This window comes from Myotis nattereri (assembly GCF_964212035.1).
Source record: "Myotis nattereri genome assembly, chromosome: 2".
In the NCBI taxonomy this organism is placed as follows: domain Eukaryota; kingdom Metazoa; phylum Chordata; class Mammalia; order Chiroptera; family Vespertilionidae; genus Myotis; species Myotis nattereri.
In genome coordinates, this window is record NC_138076.1 from 135,405,918 (window position 1) to 135,428,927 (window position 23,010).

Below are 23,010 nucleotides of genomic sequence, written 5' to 3' on the forward strand. Positions count from 1 at the left end.
GATATGCCCATTGTGTCGTGGAGCCAGAGAGGGAGAGAAGGCATTTAACTCCCCGAAACACCCTGCTTCAATATTTACCTGACAGCTTTGGTATCCTGACAGGCTCGCCAGTGCATTTCTTCCTTTATCAGGTATTACTTTACAAGGGATTTCTTGTTGTGCAGAACTCACATAAATCAATCTATAACAGAGGCATTTATTTAATGCATTTATTCTTTTAAGAAGGTTGCATGACCATATTTCATCGATTTGTACAATGGAAGAAAGTTACTACTAAAACAGAGTTTGTGGAGACTGGTGCATGGTAAACCTATTTAGTCCTCCGATGTCCACTCTTAGATTTTAATGTTAAATAATCACAACTATTCATTTAAGCTGGTCTCACTGTATATCTTGACCGTTAGCAATTCCGCACACAGCAGCTTATTGTGATATCCTTTAAATATGAGAAATAAGGATGTTTGACTTTTCCATTTAAAGGAAAACAAGAGTCCTGTACGTTACATGGCCCAGGAAATATTGGCCGTGTGCTCCTTGGCTTTCATTCGAAGGACTGCGATGCTGGAAGACCTCCGCTCGAACTCTGGCTTCGTTTCAAACGCATGTCCATTGGCAGCCCCCGTCAGAAGAGAGTCAGTGAAGAAATTGTTGAGGGGCACGTGGCCGAACTGGTTCTGGGGGTTTGAGAACCCTGTGTAAGTGGAGTCTGTCCTAGGCGAGTGAGAGTAAGGTGTCATACAGGCGGAAGTGTCGCGTGGCACCATGCATGACGTGACCACAGAACCTCCGCTCGCGTTTCCTGCCCACAAGTTGTTCTGAATCTGGAATATAGAAAACAACAAATATGACATTTACGCGTCCTCGCTTTTGTTCCCTTGCTTTTGTTACCCTGTATTCGCTACGTTTTGTTAGCTGCTCATTGTTTGCTCCTGATGGGTGGTCTGTCATTACGTTATGTAATGTGATTACTGAAAAACAATTAAATGTATGTAAAGTGATTACTGAAAAACAATTATTTGAAAGATTCTTCCAATTTGTTTTACTGTAATAGATCACCGAAACCCACATACTTAACCACATGAAATACTCTCAAAACATGTCAATCTCTTGAGTATTCTTTTTACAGTCATAATTTTTAAAATGAAATCTGGAAGATTTAGTCATGATTCATGACCAATTCATGTGCTTAGAAAAGCGGTTTGAGAGGTGGTTTTCAGTTTAAATATAGTTTTCATATTTCTAAACAAATGACACAATTTCATTTTTTACGCTCCATCGTTGGACTCAGTGTGGCAGTTTTTGTTGGAAACCATTGCTGACATTAAGCTGTTTGCTCTGTAGATATTTTTGATCAAACTGATTTTGGAAAATGTTTAACCTTTCATTGCCTTTTATTTCATAACATCTTGAATACATAGGTCTGTGAATATGAAAAATAAGTACATATCTTAAACATTTATTCTTTGACATATATGATATAGTGAGGTTACAACAGATGTATGACATGTAAAACAAATTTAGAATTCTAAAACATGACCATTACCAAATAATGGAAGCAACTGAGACAAATATTCAAGTATTAGCAAAAATATCTGAATATAATGTAAGTACTAAAAAACAAACATCATATTTATGATTGAAAATTGGGTTATAATTTGTATCCAAGAAATTCACATTTCATATCATTAAATCTCTACAGAAAACAATTAGTACAATATGACCAACAAACACAAATTTCTCTAAAGTTATGAGCATGTAAAAACACCCTAAGTCAAATTTGCATAATATAAATTTTCAACAAAGTAGATTAAGACTAGATATTTAAACAAAGATAGAAACACAATGATCACATGCATTACTGAGAAGCACAGAGAAAAATCATGACAAATGGAAGGAGCTGAGGGAAAACAGAAAGAGCAATGTTGCATGGTGTAGGGTGGCAGACATGCAGCCTTAGGAGACAAAATTTAAATTTTGTATGCCTTTTACAACATTATTGCAATAGATGTGTAGTAGAACACAGCAGCAATATACACATTTATCGCATCTGCTTTCTTTTAAAAAATCATGATAATTAGAATTATAAATTACAATGTTTTCTTATATTTATTTTTACTCAAAGATTCCAGTCTACTACATCTGGCCTTTGGTGTGTCTTACAACACCCAAGCTTAAATTGTACTTTTTAAAACAACTTACTTCCAATTAAAAGTAGAAAATATGTTAGTGACTCTTCTAGATCACACTGGCAGAGAAGTTACTCTGTCACAGAAGAAAGACCACATAGCCAGTTTCAAACTGAACATCTGATTTCATCTCTTAGGTGAGACTGCAACAATTGGCAAGATGCTTATTTTAGTTATATTTTAATAATAGTTCTTTATATGACTACTTTGTAAGCTGCTATAAATGTCAAATCTATGAGATATACCTACAAAAATGCATATTTTATTAATCCTTACATCCTCATGGTCTATGTTGTTTCAACTATGACTCATTCTATGATATGTATCTCACTTTAGAAAAATACGTAATGACTGATGCCAGTGATTGCTGAATTATGTATTTCAAACCAACAGGAGAGGCTGTTGATGTCATTACCCTGTCCAACCAGCTCTTCTAAGTGATTTGGTTGATTTTCCTCTGACATTCAATCAAACATTGTGCTACATTGAAAAAACCAAAGTCACATGTCTGACAAAAGGGCTTTCAGGAAATGAAAGTGAACTTGCTTGCTTATTTTTGAAAAAGTAAATGAAAGGCAAACTAGTGGCAGAGAAAGATTATTTACATTTTATGTTTGTTAAAGGATTTGTCAATCTATACATAGTGTTTAGAATTCATTTTTAAAAGCATCTGCTCATATTCTAAATGCATAGACATATATTTACCAATTAGGTAAAAAGGGGAAAATAAGAAAGGTAAAGACAAGGAAGGTAATCTATGAATATAAATTAAGAGAGTATTTTCTCCCTAAAGGAATTAACATTGAACTACTTATAAGTTGAAAAGAAATTCTCCAGTTTCCAAGACATGAGAACCAAATGTTTTTATTTTTATCAAAACTTCTTATTTTTGATAAGACACGATTAGGCAAATTAAATGTGTTACTTTTGGTGAAAGAACTTCTAGCATATAGAAATATTTTCAGAACAGAGCAGATTGGTAAAGCAAGCTACCACAGCAATGCTTTCAGTTAGATTTGGGAAGATAAATTTGCATGGGTGGCAATAATGTCACACGTTTTTACTGATATGTTCTGTTTCCATGACTCTGTCTCCCCTCATAGCCCCCATGTCTTGCTCTCATTTTAAAAGTTCTGATAACGTCTTCATTTCACTTTAGGGATTTAGTTGGTTTTCATATTGAAAGTTATGTGTAAGTCACAAAATTAATATCCCCAATGAACTGAGGTTTTCCTTCCTCTAAAGCTTCATTTCTTCTGGATGTAAGATAATCAAAATGAGGCTCATGAGAGCTTATGAGTATCAATTACCATGTGTCAGACATTATATTAAATGCTTTATGAAGACTTCTAATTATTATAACGCACTAAAAGGTGTGAGCTTTTACTATCCCCATTCAGCAGAAGGTAAACGTATAAAATGGAGAACTTAAGAATCTCACCCACGATTGAATGACTCCAATGGTGGAGATCAAATCTGAACCCAGCAAATCGTAAACAATGTTACAATGATGTAAAAATTACTCTATAAGTTAAAATTGCTTATTTACTTATTCATAATCCTAACTTTGTGGGGGTCCTTAGGCTTACTCTCCGAAAGCAAAATCCTCAATGATTCCTTAGACTCTTTCTTCATCGTCAGGCCTAACACAACACGTAATAAACCCTGAATACAAATTTATTAAGTGATTGAAAAAACTCTAAGAATATGAAATTTGAACTGATCCATCTTACAGATGCAATCAAACTTCTATGGGCAACACATGCTAATGCTAATGTTCTACATTTTGTTTCATAATTTGAACTCTAGACTCACCATACTACAATTATTATCATAATAGAAATCATAAAATTACATACCTACACCTTGCTAACTTTATTTCTGTGGGTAGATTTTTTTCCCCTCTCTATGAAATACTTATTCTGTATTATAGATGCATCTTCTTGGAGGTTCTGGTTCATTAAGCAGAAGGTGTGGCTCAAGGGGCTTATGTTAAAATAAAGGCCATAAAACACACATGCAATTCTGAAAATCACCAAGGCTTGGGAAACACTGTTAGAGTCTTCTCTCCACATCAAAAACCCCTCCTACACTTTTAATTATGTTCACTTCCGTTGACAAGAAGCTCACCTGTTTTAAAAACACTCCATTCCCTTTTAGAGAGCTCTATAAAAAAGCAATCTGTTTCCAAATCTTAGCTATGGTGAATTGTGCCGCTATGAACATAGGGGTGCATATATTCTTTCTGATTGGTGTTTCTAGTTTCTTGGGATATATTCCTAGAAGTGGGATCACTGGGTCAAATGGGAGTTCCCATCAGCAAATGAGTGGATTAAAAAGCTGTGGTACATCTACACAAGGGAATACTACGCTGCGGTAAAAAAGAAGGAATTCTTACCATTTGCAACAGCATGGCTGGAACTGGAGAGCATTATGCTAAGTGAAATAAGCCAGTCAGAGAAAGGTAAATATCACATGATCTCACTCATTTATAGAATATAATGAACAACATAAACTGATGAACAAAAACAGACCCAGAGACAGAGAAGCATCAATCAGACCATCAAACCTCAGAGGAAAGGTGGGGGGAGTGGGGGTAAAGGGGAGAGATCAGCCAAAGGACTTGCATGCATGCATGCATATAAGCCTAACCAATGGACACAGACAACAGGGGGGTGAGGGCATGAGTTGGGGAAGGGGGGCTTGGGGGTAATGGGGGGATAAGGACACATATGTAATACCTTAATCAATAAAGACATTTTAAAAAGCAAACTGTTATCTTCCTCTATAGCTTCTATTTCTGTTCCTTAAAATGATACAGAATAAGTAGTGTCTTTTTCACATATGAAAACCTTCAAATATCCTACAAAATTATTACACAATTGCAAGTCTCTCTTCTTTAAGCATTCCTCATATGCATGGTTTCCAGACTGCTCATTCCAGTCACATTCCCCAGATATGCTGGAGGCTGTCAACACCCTTCACCCACATCAATATCCAGCCCTGGGAACAGAATATCATTTTCTAGAAGTTGTCTGAACACCACTATAAGGGAACCTGGCAGGTAGCATCACTGTTCCAGAATATCTACTTTTGTTAATATTTAAAGGCAATATTTAACTACAAAGTTGTGTGATCTTGTGGTTTACGAAATCCGTTGTCAAGGTGGTCTCAATCTATGGCTGTCCAATGCCTCCACCAATTGTATTCTCCTATAAGTGGTCCTTCTAAAGCTATGTGCTAGGTCTACAAGTCATATTCTCTAAAACTATTTATACATATTTGTCAACAGAAAAGCCATACAAAAATCTCACTCTCTGACTCATTATAAGAAATACTACATTTTCTGTTACATTTTGAATGCATATTTTTTCAATATATAGAATTGTTACTCTTTTGGATTATTTCACAGACGCCTACAATGGCAGTGCCCAGCACCAAATAAATTTTGGGGTGTTTCTGTTGGCCTCTAACTGTATAATAGTCAAGGGCTTTAAACCAGAAAGAACGTTATTAAATATCCTTCTTTCATGTGTACTGAGGAGAAAAAAAAGACTGCCTGCCTTCACACTTTTTCTTCTTTGTGTTTAAAAGGAGTGAAGAATCTTAAAACATTCCGTGTTTTAATGTGCTTCGCAACGTTTTTAAAAGTTCTAGGGATATGTTCAAAGCACTGTCCAGGGAACTTAGCCAACTGCCTCCCATTAGCATGAATGGAAGTTCCGCTGACTTCTACACACCACTTTGAACATTTATTTGCCCCTTAATGTTTTCCTAATCAAATAAAAAGTTAACACTTAATTATTCCATGACTTTGAATTTTGGAGGAAAGTTATTTTTCTTGTCTTATTCTTTCCAAACTGAAAACAAATTAACTTAACATTCATTTTCATTCTAAGAAATTAAAAGCTATAGGTAGGAAGAAGAGGGTTCATATATACATGCATATTACACATACAAAATACACACATGTTAAGAGTTCTTCACTGTGGATATATATTTGTCATGAATTAAAATAATATGGTAAACCATGGATATGGAAATTACCTTCACTTAGAAACTTGATATAGATATATTCTTATACAGCCAAAACTACAAAGAAAATTTTAGTATGCTAAACATGGTGCATATTTCAAATATATTTGATGATTTTGTGAGTATTTTTTCATACTTTTTAAAAACCTTGTAGTCTTTGTCTTAATTTTAAAGTATCATGATGTGTAAAAGACATCAAAGAGTTCCATGACAGCACTATATATTCTATATACTAATGTTAGTGCTATATAGAAGACAGAAGCCTATGGAATTGAATCTGGATTTAATAGAGATACTTATAAACATGAAAATATACAATTAACAGTCATTCTTTAATTTCAAAGCATCTCTAAAACCAATATTTGTCTACTAAAATAATTTCATCTAACCATACTTCTCCTCTGTATATATAGGCTGCTCCTACCTGCTACCAATATCCATATATACACACATAATCACGCATACCACATGCACACATCATGCTACTACACACACACTACCCTCACATCAAATAACCACACGCTTCCCTGTTAAAGGTTAATTTAAAAGATCAGAAATCAGGGATTCACAAAGAGGTATTTGTGATGCTAATATAGCAACAGCTTATTTGCATTAAAATACAAAAGTTGATTTTGGTTTTTCATCATTGACAGAATGTTCACATTTATTGATTACTCTGCATATCATTTAATACTTACTATATAGATTTATTACCACATTATCACCATATAATTTACCGGATTTTTTTATGGTCTCTTTAAAAAATATAAACAACACTTTTTACAAAACCAGTTCAATTTTTTAAGAGGCTATTACATTATTTACTAGCCTATCACTTCCTTTAAAATGTAGGGTGGTAAAATATTAATAAGAATCATATGTTTGGTAACTTGCAGATATTTTTAGCTGTTGACTAACTTTAGGGTCCCATTAACTTTTCTAGTAACTACATCAGTAGGTTGCTGGCAGGGAGAAGGAATTAAGTGTTTTTCTAAGTAGGGAGTTTGCTACCAGTGAATCACACACACTGAGGCTTTGTCCATCTGGGAAAAATTCCCAACTAGAATAAATCACAGTAAAAAGATCGATTGATCTTGTTGAGGTACTATCTAAGATAGAAATGAGGTTGCACTTTCATTAGTGCCTACTTATTAGGTGTCATTTGGCCAAAGAAAAATTAATATATTAACTTTTTTGGAAATCATTTACATTTTAAAAATTCCAAAAGTATATATTATCAGCATATAGTATTATTAAGCTGAAGTGATTAGAAATCAATTCATCAGAAAAGAATCACATATTAAATACTGATTGCTATTTAGATTTTTAAAATGAAATTTCACCTTAGAAATATGGACAGAGATTTGGAACAAGAAAGAATGCATTTTCCATTTTAAAAAAAATCATTGTTATATAACGGTTATATTAAACCAATAATCTGAGAAAAAAATTGCTTTACAGAAAAATGAAAGCATATATCTTTTCTTAGTACAAAAATACAGGCACTAAGTTTCATAAGCAATGTTAATGTCTGGAAATTTTCAGAATGACATCATATAAATATGTTTAAATTTTGTATTATTCAAATAATATTTGAAATACCAAGTCAAATATATAAGAAACATTAAAGACATTTTTATTCTTTTCCTTTAGTTCTGGATGTGTTCACAAATTGTATAATAATTATTTTAAAAATTATAGGAAAGTATAACCTATATTCCTTAAAATAAAATTTTTCAGCTCAACTAACTTAAAGAGATCATAAAATCATAGCACTTAGTATTTTCTATTTTATTTATTATTTTCCAGCAAAAGTTATAAAGTATTTTTCAATTATTTTTTCACATTCCTTTACTTGTATTTTAATACATGCATAATAACCATTGCTGATTTATCAGGGCCTGATTCATTTTTGATGACACAATTGCCCAATTAAAATTAAGTTCACACCCAGCAGACATGGCTCAGTGATTGAGAGCTGACCTATGAACAAGGAGGTAATGGTTCGATTCCCTATCAGGGCACATGCTGAGGTTGCAGGCTCCAGGTGGGAGGGCCTGCAGGAGGCAGCCTATTGATGATACTCTCATCATTGATGTTTCTATCTCTCCCTCTTCCTTCCTCTCTGAAATCAATAAAAATATTTTAAAAATTAAGTTCAGCCCTGACTGGTTTGGCTCGGTGGATAGAGCGTCGGCCTGAGGACTGAAGGGTCCCAGGTTCAATTCCAGTCAAGGGCATGTACCTTGGTTGCAGGCACATCCCCAGTAGGGGGTGTGCAGGAGGCAGCTGATTGATGTTTCTAACTCTCTATCCCTCTCCTTTCCTCTCTGTAAAAAATCAATAAAATATATATTTAAAAAAATAAGTTCACAATAATAAGAAACAGATTAAAATATGAAGTAAGTTTTCTAGTAATATAAATCAAATATGCAAATACTTTCATTTGCACAGAATAGTTCAAATCTTAGAAATGTCTAAGATTTATGTCAAACATGAACTTTGAATTTATTCTGAAAATCCTGAATAAAGTCATAAATTATAGGTATTGTGTATTTGTGCTAACTACAAAACTGAAATTTAATTTTTGTGATTTTTAAATCAAGTGTGACTTTGTGCAAATTTTCTTTTCTATTTTAATGCTCCATGATTTGGAATAGAGAAGAGAACCCACAGAAACATGAGGCTTAATCAATATGGCACAGAAAAAGTTCTGGATTAAAGTTTTTCATGAGGTTCACTAACCTTATTGTTATTGGCTAACAATAACAGTGTGAACTGCAGGTTCTAACCCACAGGCCTGTTCTCACAGACTTCCCAGGCTTTCATGGCTGACTTCCCCCCTGCTTCTTCTCTAGTCTCCTGTACGGTAGTTTCATGTGTATAAGAAACACTGGCACGCTTTAAAATCCATTTTTACATTCCTTATTTATTTTGGTAATCTACTCAATTTTTTATTTACTCTTTCCTCTTAATATATAAAATAATGTACATCTGAAACTAATACAAAATATTATTGAATGTCAAGTACAATTGGAAAAAATTAAAGAAATATATGTAATACTTAGGAACAATTAAGTTAAATGTAATGCTTTAACAGTGGCCACCTATTAAAAGCAACAACAACAACAAAAATTAGCTAAGTTATAATTATGGGTATGTCATTAAATCACAGTAAACTTGAATATTAAATATTTTAAAGAACTAAATCTATTTTCATAATCTAGAACATGAAAGCACATTACTTCTTTTGGAGGACATTCTTTATCTCTTTATATGTATTTTCAACAAAATAAAAGTTATTCACCCTTTGTGTCTAGCTGCATCTTCAGCAAATTGATATTGACAAAATCTGCTTCATGCTACATATAATTTACTTTTATTATATATACACCTCTATATGAAATATTATTTATACATATTTATATAAAGCTTGCATATATTTAATTAAATCAACTTTATCAATTATATATATTTATTTGAGTAATAGACTATCATATCATATTCCTTGTATGACTTTAAATATTGGTGCTCTTAATCAGTGAGGAATTGTACAATATCAATATGACTTGTGAACCTAATGATGCTAACATTTTTGTCCCTCCATTCATAAAGGGAGTTTCACTGTATAATTACATAACCATTGCACTGGTTGTTTCATATATATGAGACTATTCATTATATCACACATCAAGTATAATTATATTACTAACATTTTTCAAAGTTTATTGGGTTGTTTACTTTAAATATTTTGAAAATATAGAAAAAAACAATGATAAAATTGTGAGACTTTCTCCAAAGGTTAAAAACTGATCCAGATACCAAATTGCTACAGCACAGTTGTTTAAGGAGGGAAGTTCCTTATTCCTCATATAGCTTAAGTAAATGTAAACTTTAAGATTAGTACAGAAAATGGTGATAGAAGAGGATAGGGTGAACAATATCCTCACAATCACTATCTTATTGCTTTATTATTCCCTTTCATTGTTTCTTGTTTGTTTTTTATTATTTCCTTTTAAAATTGCATCATTTACAATGTTTGAATTAGAATTTGTTAAACTAGAAATGTTATACAACCTTAATTTGTGTTTTAAATTACCACAATGAGTACAAATTGCCTATAACTGGAATCCAACCCTTGGTATGTTCAAACTCAAAGGGGCATATATTTATAGTCATCAATTAAACATCAGAAAACAAGATACTGTGCAGGAATGTTTGTAATTTGTTAAGTATAGATTTAGTTATCATTTTCACTATGTACTAAGTAAAACCTCATTAAAATTTTTCTTGGGAAAAACTTCCATGCCTTCTTTGAAATTTTTGATGAAGATATTTTGGTAGAAGAAGAACATGCTCAAACTTTCCTAAAGTCACCAGACTTAGTTATCTTAATTTAAAGAAGAAATAATATTAAACTGAATTTGGTCTTTCCCTAGATCCCTAAATAATAAATTTACTCACCGACTGAATTAGTTTAAATGCTACAACCTGCAACATAAGAGAACATTCAAAACACTTACTTTTCCTCTCTATTGTAGGAAAAAATAATAATAACTAATGGCTATTATAGAATGGTTACTATTTATTGAGCACTCATTATGTACTAGGCAATGTTCTAATTTGCATGCATTGTTTTGTTTAATCTTCTCAAAGATTATAAGAACTTTATCCCCCTCTGATGAATGAGGAGAAACATTCCTTGAAGTTAATTCATTTGGGGAAAGCTCCAAAACATATTAACCTGGCATAGCCAGGATTTGAACTCACCACTCCCTGACTGTGAGGCCCATAGTCATACATTCACACCTGGCCCTCCTCAAGTCTCAGGATTTAGCTCAGTAGGCTGTTTAGAAATCAACCTATTCCTCTCAATAAAAGAAAAAGCTTTATAATGATGTTCATCAGCATCTACACCACCATAACGACCAACTCTAGCACTAACAATGCTTCCATTTTACAATAAAGAATCTGAAAATTAAGGAAGTAAAGAGACTTCTCAAAAGTTACCCCACTAGTAAATGATCAAGTTAATACAATCCAAAGTAAATCTAAGGACATAAAATTAGGGTTCCTTGTAAGAATGAAGGCTAGTTATAATCTTCCAGAGATTTTTATACTTTAACTAAATATTTTAATCACCAAAATAATTTTTTAAATGCTTTGGTTTTGATAAATTACAAACAAATTAGAATCTAATATTGATAGATGCTTTTGTGCATTTTCAATTGAAGGGCAAAGGTATTTTTGGTTGTTGGGTCTAATTTGCATCAAGAAGCATTTGCAGAATTTGGTACAAATATCACTTAGTTCTTTTTTGAGGGTATCATTATTTTTATTGTTGACACTACTATGATGTCCTCATCACCCTCTTTGCCGACCTCCACCCAGTCCCCGCCAGCTCCCCTCTGGCCATCACCACACTGTAGTCTGTGTCTATGGGGTGTGCATACATGTATTCTTTAGCTAATCCCTTCACCTTCTTTCATCCAGCCCTCCTCTGCTCTGACAGCTCTCAGTCTGTTCCATGTAGCCATACCTCTGTTTCTATTTCGTTCATCAGTTTATTTTGTTCATTAGATTCCATATATAAATGAGTAACCTAGTTCTTAATTTGTCCACAAAGCAGGAAAATTGGTCTGGCTCATTTGTATAACCCCCATGCATACAACAGTACCACACATACTATATTTACTGGATAAAATGCAAAAAACTTTGGAAAAAATAATTGACTTGAAAGGTTTCAGCAAAATCTTTCTAGTCTATTCCTTTTAGCAGAGGAGGAATTTGAGATAAAAAAGGAAAAGCTAATTGCCTAAGACCACAGAGCTGGTTAATAGCAGAGATTCAGAAATCAACTGTGGTACTGAAAATTGATTAATTTTAGGTTTATAATGTACTCCTGAAAAAAATATTGAAGTGAATCAATACTTTGTCCACATCTATTCGGTGTATATACAAGAGTGGGCAAATGTAGGTTTACATTTGTATTATTTATTAGTTATTATTTATTTGTATTACAACTGTTACCCCACTTTTATCCAACCCTGTATAATTTGCTTTATACTGTGGTGATACAAAGGTAAGAATTGAGTCATCTTTTAAAAAACTTTATATATATAGTAAACTGGCTGGCAGACACTGTATACAGCCCATCACAGTCATGGAAAAAGTGATGTGCTGATTAAAGGAGGACTGGGAAAAGGTTTCATGAAGGAAAAGGGGTTAGGTGAGGGGAAGGGAATCCAAGAGAGAGGGGACAAATTCAGCACAAGCAATGAAACAGTTTTTAAAAATATCACGTTTTGGAGAACATCAAGTAGTTTAACTTATCTAAATCATAGTATTGTTGAATGAATGGCAGCTAATATTGTGAGCTAAAGTGTTTTTTTTTTAATGCTATTTTCAGTACCACATTAAATTATTTTACTACTGATATCTCACCACTCACTTCCTTATTTGTTTACTATCAGATATGAGTGAGCTAAAGAAAAATAATATATGAAAAGAGTCTAACAGTGTCTACATTTTTTAATGCCTTATGTCCTTATTTTATATGTTTGAAATAGAAGCATTTTTGCTTCCCAAGGTAATTCAATGTTTTAGGGTCAAAACTTAACTATTTCATTGCTCAATGATACACTATAGAGATAATGTCACATAAGGTACCCTGGACTCCCACTCAGAGATCCTGGGTTCAGGTTCAGTGATTAATGGCTACAGGAAGGAAGTTGGGCTGAAATAAGCCCTCAGCCCGCAGTTACTTTCTCTTACTGTTATGGCTGTTGTTACTATAGTGCAATGGAGACCCCTGGAAACAAAGTATTAAGAACACTTTAGAAAATATTAATTATTATTCCTAAGTAATCATATGTTATATATGGATACCTTTATGCTAAGTAAGATCACTGGGCAGGCTTGAGAAGACCTTTCTAAGCCATCTCTGTTTTTCGTGTATCTCTGTGCATGCCTTTGCTTTCCTGCCAAATTGCTAATTCTTTGTTTCTGTCCTGCCTCCAACATTTTCTATTTTCCAACTGTTTTTATAATTAATAACTTTTTTCTATAATTAGTAACAGTAACCAAATTCAAAGTTTTATTGCACTGAGCTGTTGCGTTCTATTTCGGTTTCTATTTTTCCCATTATACATTTCTATCTTCAAGCCACAAGATTAAAAAAAAAAAGCTTCCTTTAGGCTGACGCTTGGAGACATGGGACTGTCATAATTCTTTTTTCAAACAAACTAAAAAGTAAACCCCATATTTTAAAGTTAAAACAAAATTTCCCCTTACAGTGGGGGAGTGGAAGACACTTGATTTCAGAATTTCTGGCAAGCAAACCTTACATGACTTCCCGGTGTAGAAAAGCATTATGGCTGTTATAGTATTGATTTTAGTTATTGTTGACAAGTTGCACTGTCAAAATAACTTCCACATCTGATCTCCGTGCTTCCATACTTAAATTATGAGGTGGTATCACCAATGTGCATACAGCATGGAGAAGCCACAGGGAGAATTAGTGTGAAATTCCCATGACTCGTGAGGGAAAATTTTAAATTACTCCTTTGCTAGAGTGTAAAAGACTCAGATATATAATTCATACCATTTTCTTTCCTGCTTGAGCTGCTGGGTTGCCTCATTCTGCTAATTGTTAATATCTAAAGCTATGCAGCACAGTAACATAACGGCATGATAATCCTAGGAAAAAGGGCATCTAGTCAGAGTATGTTAAGTAATATTAAGCCACTATAAAGAGGTTAATTGGTCCCAGGCACTATAATTAATGCTTTAGGCTACACTGAAGACGAAAGGGGAGTTAGAGATAACGCAACCAATAGCAAGGAACAAAGTAAAAAATGGGGTTTACAAGAAAAGGAATGACAATTGAAATAATAAGGCATAAAAAATATATAGTCAACTATTGTGGAATAAACTTATCAGACTGTTTAAAGTGCATTTGAAAAGAGTTCCTAATATGTGACTCATTTCTAAAGTCCTCATAGTCAGATATCGCCTCTAATAGTAAAAATTATATAAAATATAAGCTATGTCGCCCTAGCCGGTTTGGCTCAGTGGGTGGAGCGTTGGCCTGTGGACTCACGGGTCCCAGGTTTGATTCTGGTTGAGGGCATGTACCTTGGTTGCAGGCACATACACAGTAAGGGGGTGTGCAGGAGGCAGCCGATCAATGTTTCTCTCTCATCAATGTTTCTAACTCTCTATCCCTCTCCCTTTCTCTCTGTAAAAAATTAATAAAATATATTTTAAAAATAAAATAAAATATATGCTATGTCTATTATTTTTTATTGTTATTTCACTGGTTGTGAATACATTCGCTCCTCCCCTAAAGTGCAAATTCGAATAAACAGCTTAAGCTGTATGCGCCTTTGGTATTAATTTGCTAACCCTGCAATCATTCAAACATACTTGCTGAGACGGTCTATATTGACAGTCAAGTTCTTGCCCTTGGGAGCCAGAATGCCTCTGGTCAAATCAGGGCTTCACCACCAGTGGAGGTGAGTATATCCCTCCCCTCTCTGTGCCTCAGTTTCCTCACAGGAGACATGGGGATAAATAATAATGCAAACCACATAAGGTTGCTGTGGGGATTAAATGAGTTAATATACACACCCTGATTAGAGCCGTGCCTCAGAGAGTAAGGGCTATAGTCATATAACAAGAGGAGAACACTGCAGTGCCTGTTCTCAGGGAGCTTGTAGCCTAGGGGAAAGAGCCCCTTAAGCCTCTGCTTAGAACTCAACTAGGACACTCAAAAATGTCTGGTGCATAACATTTCATCAGCCCTATGATGATAAGTAACCAGGAGTGTATACACGCTTTTAAACAGAAGGAAGAAGTAAGGGAACTGCTTTAAGATACATTTTTAAAAGTAAGAGAAAACACAATTCTTCTCATGGCAGGTGTGGCATTTATTCCAAAGCTACTAGCAAACTGCAGTACAAGGCTGAGCCATTGCCTCCCTTAGAGACTGGCCTGTAAGGAGCTGCTTGTATGATCACAGACCAATTCCTTAGCTCGCCTGGCCTGCTTTCCTAACTTCTAAAATGAAGAAGCAGAATAAAATGATCTCTAAGGCTCTTGTACATGTATAATGTTACACGAATAAATTTGGTGAATTTATCTGGAGGAGTGAAGGTCTCAAGATAGGTTGTTAAGGGTCAAAAAGGCATCAGGACATAAGGATAGTAGAAAAATAGAGGACTGAAAGGGTATGAATTTCTAGTTGAAGAAAATGAGTACCTTAAGTAAGTTTGAGGCTGTGACGATTTTGTTACTGGACCATCAAGGTATTCCACCAACATACACGTTACATATTTGTTATCTAAGTGGTCTCTTACAGTGCATATAATTAAACAAAAAGGAAGTAAATAACAGATGGCTTGTTCCTTATAATATGTGTCAATCATGTACCAAATACAGTTCTGAATAATTCAGTGTTAGGATAAAGTAATACTCATTTAGAAAGGTAAGAATATTTTTTACTTACATGCATTACAAAGTATGGATAAGAAAAAAAACCCTCTAAATTAAAAAAAAAAAGATGAAAAAATAATTTCTAGTCTTTAAAATGAGAACTCTCATTATAAAGGGAAGCACTCTTTTACATGATAAAAATTTTTTAAATTATATTCAGTCCTAATTCTACATGCATGTTAAGAAACAAAGGACTAAATGTTTCCTTCAAACAATGGGCAACTTCAGAGCTAAAAAGACAATATTGGAAAAAAGATTATTTTAAGTGGAATGCAGGCTTCATATACTACATTTGACACTAGGTTGTGTAGGACTGACTCTTGAAACATTATCAACAGAGATAGCATGCCAAACAATAGTCAATATATTTTTGAAATAAACAAGGGAAGTGATTTTGAATAAATTAAAATGCAGAGTCATTAGCAGACATATACAATTGAATGATGCTACTTCAGGTGTTGCATTGTATAACAAGGAAGAGACCCTGAAATATTGTTAAATGAATGGCTCTGTAGGAAAAATAGTAACAAAATAAATATTTTAGTAAAATTTAACAACATGAAAAAAAGTCTTCTGGAGTTTAAAATTCTCATTCCAAACCTTTATATTAGATATAATAAAGCCTATACTAGCTCTTTTAATAATATACACACCGCATGTATTTTTCTTGATCAGTATTCCACACAGTTTATCATACCTGAGGATAGCTGTCAGTCCTGGGCAAAACTGATATATCATAGGTGGCAGCAAAATGGCTTTTAGCTTGTTGTATTTGGCCATAACGTTCTCTTTTCCTCCACTTGGCCCTTCGATTTTGAAACCAAACCTAATTTTTCAAAGAAGTAGAGTTTTAGCTAAAGAATACTTGATAATATAAATGTGATGTTAAAATAATTCAAAGCAGAAAGGTAAATCAGGTCAATACAATTACTAATAAAAGAAATTTTTATCAGAAAAAAAAATCCACAAATTTTGCTTTCTATTTTACTTTTAGATAAGTGGTATAACCATGAGGCACTATAAATTAACATAAAAAGACAAAATACTTTAAAACATTTATTTAATATGTTTGAGCCTCTGTTTTTTCAGTTATGGAAAATAAAAAGGATTTAGAGTATATGATCCTGAAGACTCCTTATATCTCCAAATTATCATAGATATCCTCCTCTCAGAGAATGCTGCAAGTTTGAGAGATGTTCATGACTTTATAATTGGGGGGGGGGGGGTTATGCACATGACATTAACCCAGCCAATTTATAACCAAATGAATATCTGGGTCTATCAAAACAACTATCTTTAAAGCATTTCATAAAGTGAAGACTTTTCTTGATTATACCCATACTTACATACTCTTAGAAAAAATTTAAATATAAAGACTTCATCAAAAAAATAGATGGCATCAGCAGAAATATCATGATTATATAGAAACATAAAATATTAAGATTAGATATAACACTGAGCATGATAGAGACAAAAGGTAAAATGGAATCATCTGAAGTACAATTATGGTTTTAAAATAAACAAATGTGTTTATTACATCATACCACTTATAACATTTATCTTCTCTTATAAAAAATATTCAGCCATCTTCAAAATTATTCTCCAATGTAAATGACTTACAGGTAATAAATAATAAAAGAAATAGGGCAGATATAACCAGGTGTGAAGAAATCTATGAGTTAGTGGGACCTCTACGGGGTCACTACACTCTCACACTAACAATACTTATTGCAACAACCATTTTCTACAGAGGGTTCAATATTCACTAATTCACACTTATCACTCTTCAGAATTTTCATTTTAATGTTTTCATGTATTAAAGGGAGATATAGAAAAGCATCTTAAATGTGTATAAATTGACATTTTTGAGTAGACATGACACAAGCAGCTTCCAGGAACTCTTTAGTCTTTACACAAGTATGTTCAGAATATAAAATATTTAGGAAAGAAGCTGGAAATCAAATATAAAAATGTAAGTTGTAAAAAGCCTTTTATTAAAATTACTCGAAAGTTTTATTCTTTTGCAAATTCAATTATAATCACACTTATGGAAACATTTGAATACTCAGTTTAATATGTAAACATATATTGCGGATTTAAGATGGCACTTCGGAAGATTTTTCAGCAATTAAAACAAGGCAAAGGGAGTTACCTGTTCAGTGTGGTTTCTTACAACACTGCTGGCCAATGTGTGTTATCCATTATGCCCAGACTCAAGACAACATCAACAACAAAGCCAAACAAAATGTAATTCCTTGCTGTCTCCACAGATAGGCACCAAGAGCATGCTAAGGGAATTTAGTAGTAAGGTGTGTTTTTGTGTGTGTGTTTTTCACTAAGAAAAGACCTTGACAATCTCCTTAAAATGGATGCCAATAACCACTCTGATGTGAAAAGCAGGAAAGAAAACAACCTGAGTAAATTAGGTTCAGGCTGGCTCTCTGTGCATGTTCTTAGACAAAAAATGAATTAGGGCTTGATGAAATGCTAAGGGGGAAATATGCCATGTACACAGCTGACCCCTCTGTATGCAAACACATTTTTCTATGCTTACAAGTATAACTAATTTAAATATGTGGGTACCAGGAAAAAGGAACACATGCGGGCTCCTGTTAACACTTGACAATTCTAAAACTTTTCGTTAGCATCAACTTTCTATATACCTACTTGCTGAACTAAGATAAAGTAACCATTTGCTTCCACAACTACAGAAAAAAACCTGCTGCTTGTTACCCCTGCGCCACCAGATGTTGTGTTTAATGATGTAAAGGACTTAACGATGGCTTAATCTTCAGAATAAATACTATTACTCCACTAAGCACAAAAGTTTTCACTCATTCATTTATTCTGTAGTTTATGGGAACTGCAAAATTCAATAGTTTCCTATTTAGAGTAATAAAAGCATGCCAAGGAAAAAGGTCCTTCTCCCAAATGATTGTTATTTGGAACCTAATAAAATGTAGTGTAAGAATATCAACTCTAATAAAAATAAAACATGCCTAAGAGGATAAAATTGTATCCAGTATAATTTTTCCTTTTCAAATGATTACAAATATAGTATATTAAATCATCCAATTTGATCATTTGAATACAACTTATAATTCACTACATATTTTTAAATTACTGTATGATCATTATTTCTATTGCCTCTGCAAAAACTATATAAGTTATCTATATTTAAAATATTGAATGGAATGACATCACTGGCAACTACTAAGGTGATAAAATTGAAAATGAGTTATATGATCTTTCTTTAATTATGTATAATAAAAATAGATTTGCTTTACATAACAATTGGGAATTTATGAGATTGTTTCTTCTTTTCTTTGTGTTATTATTACCTTAACTTCAATAAAATTATATATTTATAGGCCATTATACAAATAACTTGTCAATACCTGGTGTATAACCTTAAAACAAAGCTCAATAGCTGATAAAATAGAAAAACAAAATAAAACACATGCATTAATAAGTGAATAACTATGGTTCTATCTTTTGACTTCTAAAATTAATTTTTGAAATCAGAGGTATATTAAGATATTCAGTTCTTTAAATAATCGATGGTTTTATGCCTATATAACTCAAGTATTCTTTTTTATGTTTTTATGTAAGTTGTTACATTCTTTGAAAGTAAAAAGAAATTTTAGCAGACCTACATACATAACATTGTTCTACATCTTTAAATAGTTCCTTTGTGGCAAATGCAACTATTGAAGTGTTCTAACACTACCTACCTATACCCACCAGCACCCACCCAAGGCCATCATATGGCTCCTACCTGGACCCTGGCCTCAGTGAGCTCTGTCCTCAGAGCAAGTTGTTCTCTGACGTACACATCTGGGTAATGAGTTTTCTGAAAGACCTTCTCCAGCTCCTCCAGCTGCAAGCTGGTGAAGGTGGTTCGGTGTCTCCGCTTCTTACTGCTGGATACGTTGCTGTCACATTTATCCCCAAGTTCATCCAGTTCTCCCTTCTCTGGCATCCCTTTCACGGGAGACATCCGGAGACTGTTACAGTTGTCCATAGCTCTATTTAGTTCAGTGTGAAGTGGCTGTCCTTCTACTTTAGTGATCCCATAGTTCACTGTAACCAAGGGAAAACAACAGTTCTCAACATTGTGAAACATTTAGATGAAGGACTTAAGTTGTAATTTAGAGCATCAGGAAAATGGTCTGCTAATGATTTATTGTGCCAGTATTAATTCAATCATCACATTAGGTACAAGTATTAATCCACTTTGGGCAGGTTTAAAGCCATTTTAAAATGTGTACATGGAACTCATATAATTTGCCCAAATTCATAGTTCTACAGGACTAATGCAATATTTATGCATATAATTTATAATCAAATTAAGGCAGTCAAATTAAAAGTGCTCCAGATTTTAAAAAGCCTAAGTGAGCATAATTTTTGAAAACTGAATCAAATTTAATATAAGTCATATATTTATTCACAGCAGACAAAATTAAAATTAAGCTACTTACATGGCCCAAGAAAGACATTTCAAATTTAAATATCTGTAAACCAAAATCCAAACTCTTTCCAAAAGTTATCTTCCTCCTCCACACAAAAGCTACAGATTTCCCACGTGGTGTTGTTTCTACTATATTTTGAATATTTCAACTGTATATTCATGTCTACACTTTAATTTTTTTCAAAAAGTGATCTAAATTTTTAAAAATGATTTTATATTAGTTTCTGAAAGTGTTTACCATAGAAAACTGAAGTAGACTCCTTCAGCTTATAAATTTGTTTACAGTTCTTGCTAAATATGCCACATTTATTCTTAACTCATAAAATATGTTTTAAGGTAGAAAGCTTTATTTTTACCTCTAACAAAGCATGGCAATTAAACCATCTATTAAAAGATTACAAAGAATTACAGCTGGCATTTTGTTTAGGGATGTTTTAATTTCAGTGATTTCCTCCAGATTTGGTTGCATGCTTGGGGTATGTTATAAAACAAAAAATGTATCATGTGGTGCCACACACACACACACAAATGCAATTAATGCACATAATAAAATGGGAGGCATTTTTGAAAAGTAAAGTCAACCCAGCCAGAACAATAATTTCCAATGAACTGTCATAATTTTTTTTGCTTTTGTCTGTATTTAAATGATCTCTCACAATGTATTTTTACAACTGCTTTAATCATTTTACCAACATATTGAACTTTAATGCCTATATCATTGAAATGCCAAATAACTTTTGTGCAAAAGAAGATGTGATGTAAAACTAAATATAAAGAAGAGCCATGTCTGATGAACAATTCGGTTTTGTCCCTGCGGACAGAGTTAAATGGGGAACTGCGGTAATTAGCGATAGGGGGAGGGGAAGCAGTCCTGAAACTAAGGGCATCTCAGGAGAAAGACTGAACTTTCCTAAAGGTAGCGGACTGCTGCCTATGTACCCTTACTTCTTTCACAGTAAAACTAGTCCTAGGAGTGTGATGTTCGTTTAAAAGTCGGTAAAGCATCAAAAATCACCTATTTCTCTTCTTATTGTGGATTCCCGACAATTTAAAATATTATGATTGAGTTCTATCCAGCAGTCAGCACAGGGCATTACAGAACCATTTAAAAACAAAATCTTGCCCATTCTTACGTAGAAACCTAGGAATTCCAAACATCTAAAGATACTGCAGTCTGAAAATACATCCAGAAAGCCAAACATTTAGTGTATTAAAAATAAAAAGTAATTGATGTGTCTTTCTAAATAAATGACCAAAATGATTAACTGATTGTCTCTATCGCTTTCGCCTTTATTTTTGGTTTAACGTTGCAAGTCAAAAGAAACTTGCAACATTGAATAAAATAGGTACTGTGTACAAAGCATTTGGAAAAGGAGCTACTATGAGCCAGTGCTTGCCAGATCTTCAACCTCCATTAAAACAGGGGGCAGGAGGCTTGTTGTAAATATTTCACACTTAATTCGTTTGTTGTTTTAAAGCAACCCGCTCCTTACAGCTTAACTGTGGAATATATACAATGATAAGGAAAAGTCCTCTTGGAATTGTAAACTTGATTGAGCTGTCGCGCTCTGAGAAAAAATAGGTTTGTATTGGGTTACAAGATAGAAAGATGGTTTGTTTTGATAACATTTTGACTTTGAGAGACTTGGCCATTCAAAGTGGAAGATTTCACCCAGAAGCATTCCGAAAGCTTCTGCTGTGACTTTTAACGTGGAGTCAGAAAACTGCACCATGCACAATTCCGGAGTGAGTGATTATACTGGGGGTCCTTTGCCCGAAGCTATTTAAAGTGACTGTTCTTCAGAAATTTGAGTTGTATTGCAAACCCAAAGAAGCAGAAATTACAAATTCACACAAGCTAATCTAGCAACTCTCCAGCTTCGCACAGAAAGATATCGCTATGTCTTGGGGGAAAATTAAAAAAAAAAAAAAGGTTTTTCATCTGAAGGAGTTCAGAGTGTTCTCATTCGTGACGACAGTGACATCCTCTAACGAGCTGTGATGGATTTCAGCTCCCGCTGCCGGGCGGCGCGGCGGGCTAGCAGAGGAAGCGCGCTGTCTTGACTCAATTACGCTTTATTTACCGCCCTATCGGTTTACGCCTGGACCTGGGTTCAGGGAATCGGGACCCGCAGGGGACAACACTGCGCAGCCAAAGGGGAGCCGCGGAGGCACGGCGGTGCCCACTCCTCCCGTTGCCCTCCCAAGTCGCCGGCAGCCACGCACCGCTTCCCGGTCCCCGCAGCGTTGCTCTGCCTCCCTCCGCCCTCCCGCTTCCCTTCCCTTCCCTTCCTCCTTCACTGTCCCGATGGGTCCCCCGAACCTCGGATTTGCACACGGGCTACCGCGACTGGGGCTGGGGCTGGGGCTGGGGCTGCCGACTCACCGCTGCCGTCCTGACAGGGCGAGGTCCTCTCCAGGCGCACGTGATGCTCGGCGCGGGGCAGGGGCGCGAAGGCCTGCGCGCATTTGCCCGCCGCGGCTTTGCCGTAAAAGGACTCATTGTCCAGCGTCTCCATAACGTGCTCCAACGCGCCTCCCGCGCCCAAGTAGAAGTCACTGTTTTTACTCTGCGGGCTCTTGAGGGCAAACTTCTCGCTCAGAAACTCCATAATCCCGGGAGCGGTCTCGGGGCTCCAGGGGCGCGGAGGCTGGAGAGCGCTGGGGGAGGGAAGGGGCGGGCGGGAGGAGGGAGGGCCGAGAGGAGGGAAGGGGAAGCGAGCGCTGCGGCGCCGGGAGCTGCCCCGCTCCCAGCCCTTTAATGCGTCCCGGCTGGAAAGGGGGCACCCGAAGTTGCTTTTATATCTTGAAACTCAGCTGGGC

The 23,010-nt window shown here is 34.7% G+C and overlaps 1 protein-coding gene across 1 annotated transcript; it reads right to left on the reverse strand.

The window, feature by feature from the left end:
- Positions 1 to 500: 500 nt before the first annotated feature.
- Positions 501 to 22,799, reverse strand: ALX1 (ALX homeobox 1; the record flags this gene model as incomplete). Its single annotated transcript, XM_081085216.1, has 4 exons — positions 501 to 821; positions 16,414 to 16,542; positions 19,495 to 19,799; positions 22,574 to 22,799. 4 exons carry the CDS (start codon positions 22,797 to 22,799, stop codon positions 501 to 503), a joined length of 981 nt encoding a protein of 326 aa, XP_080941342.1.
- Between the last annotated feature and the right edge of the window lie 211 nt (positions 22,800 to 23,010).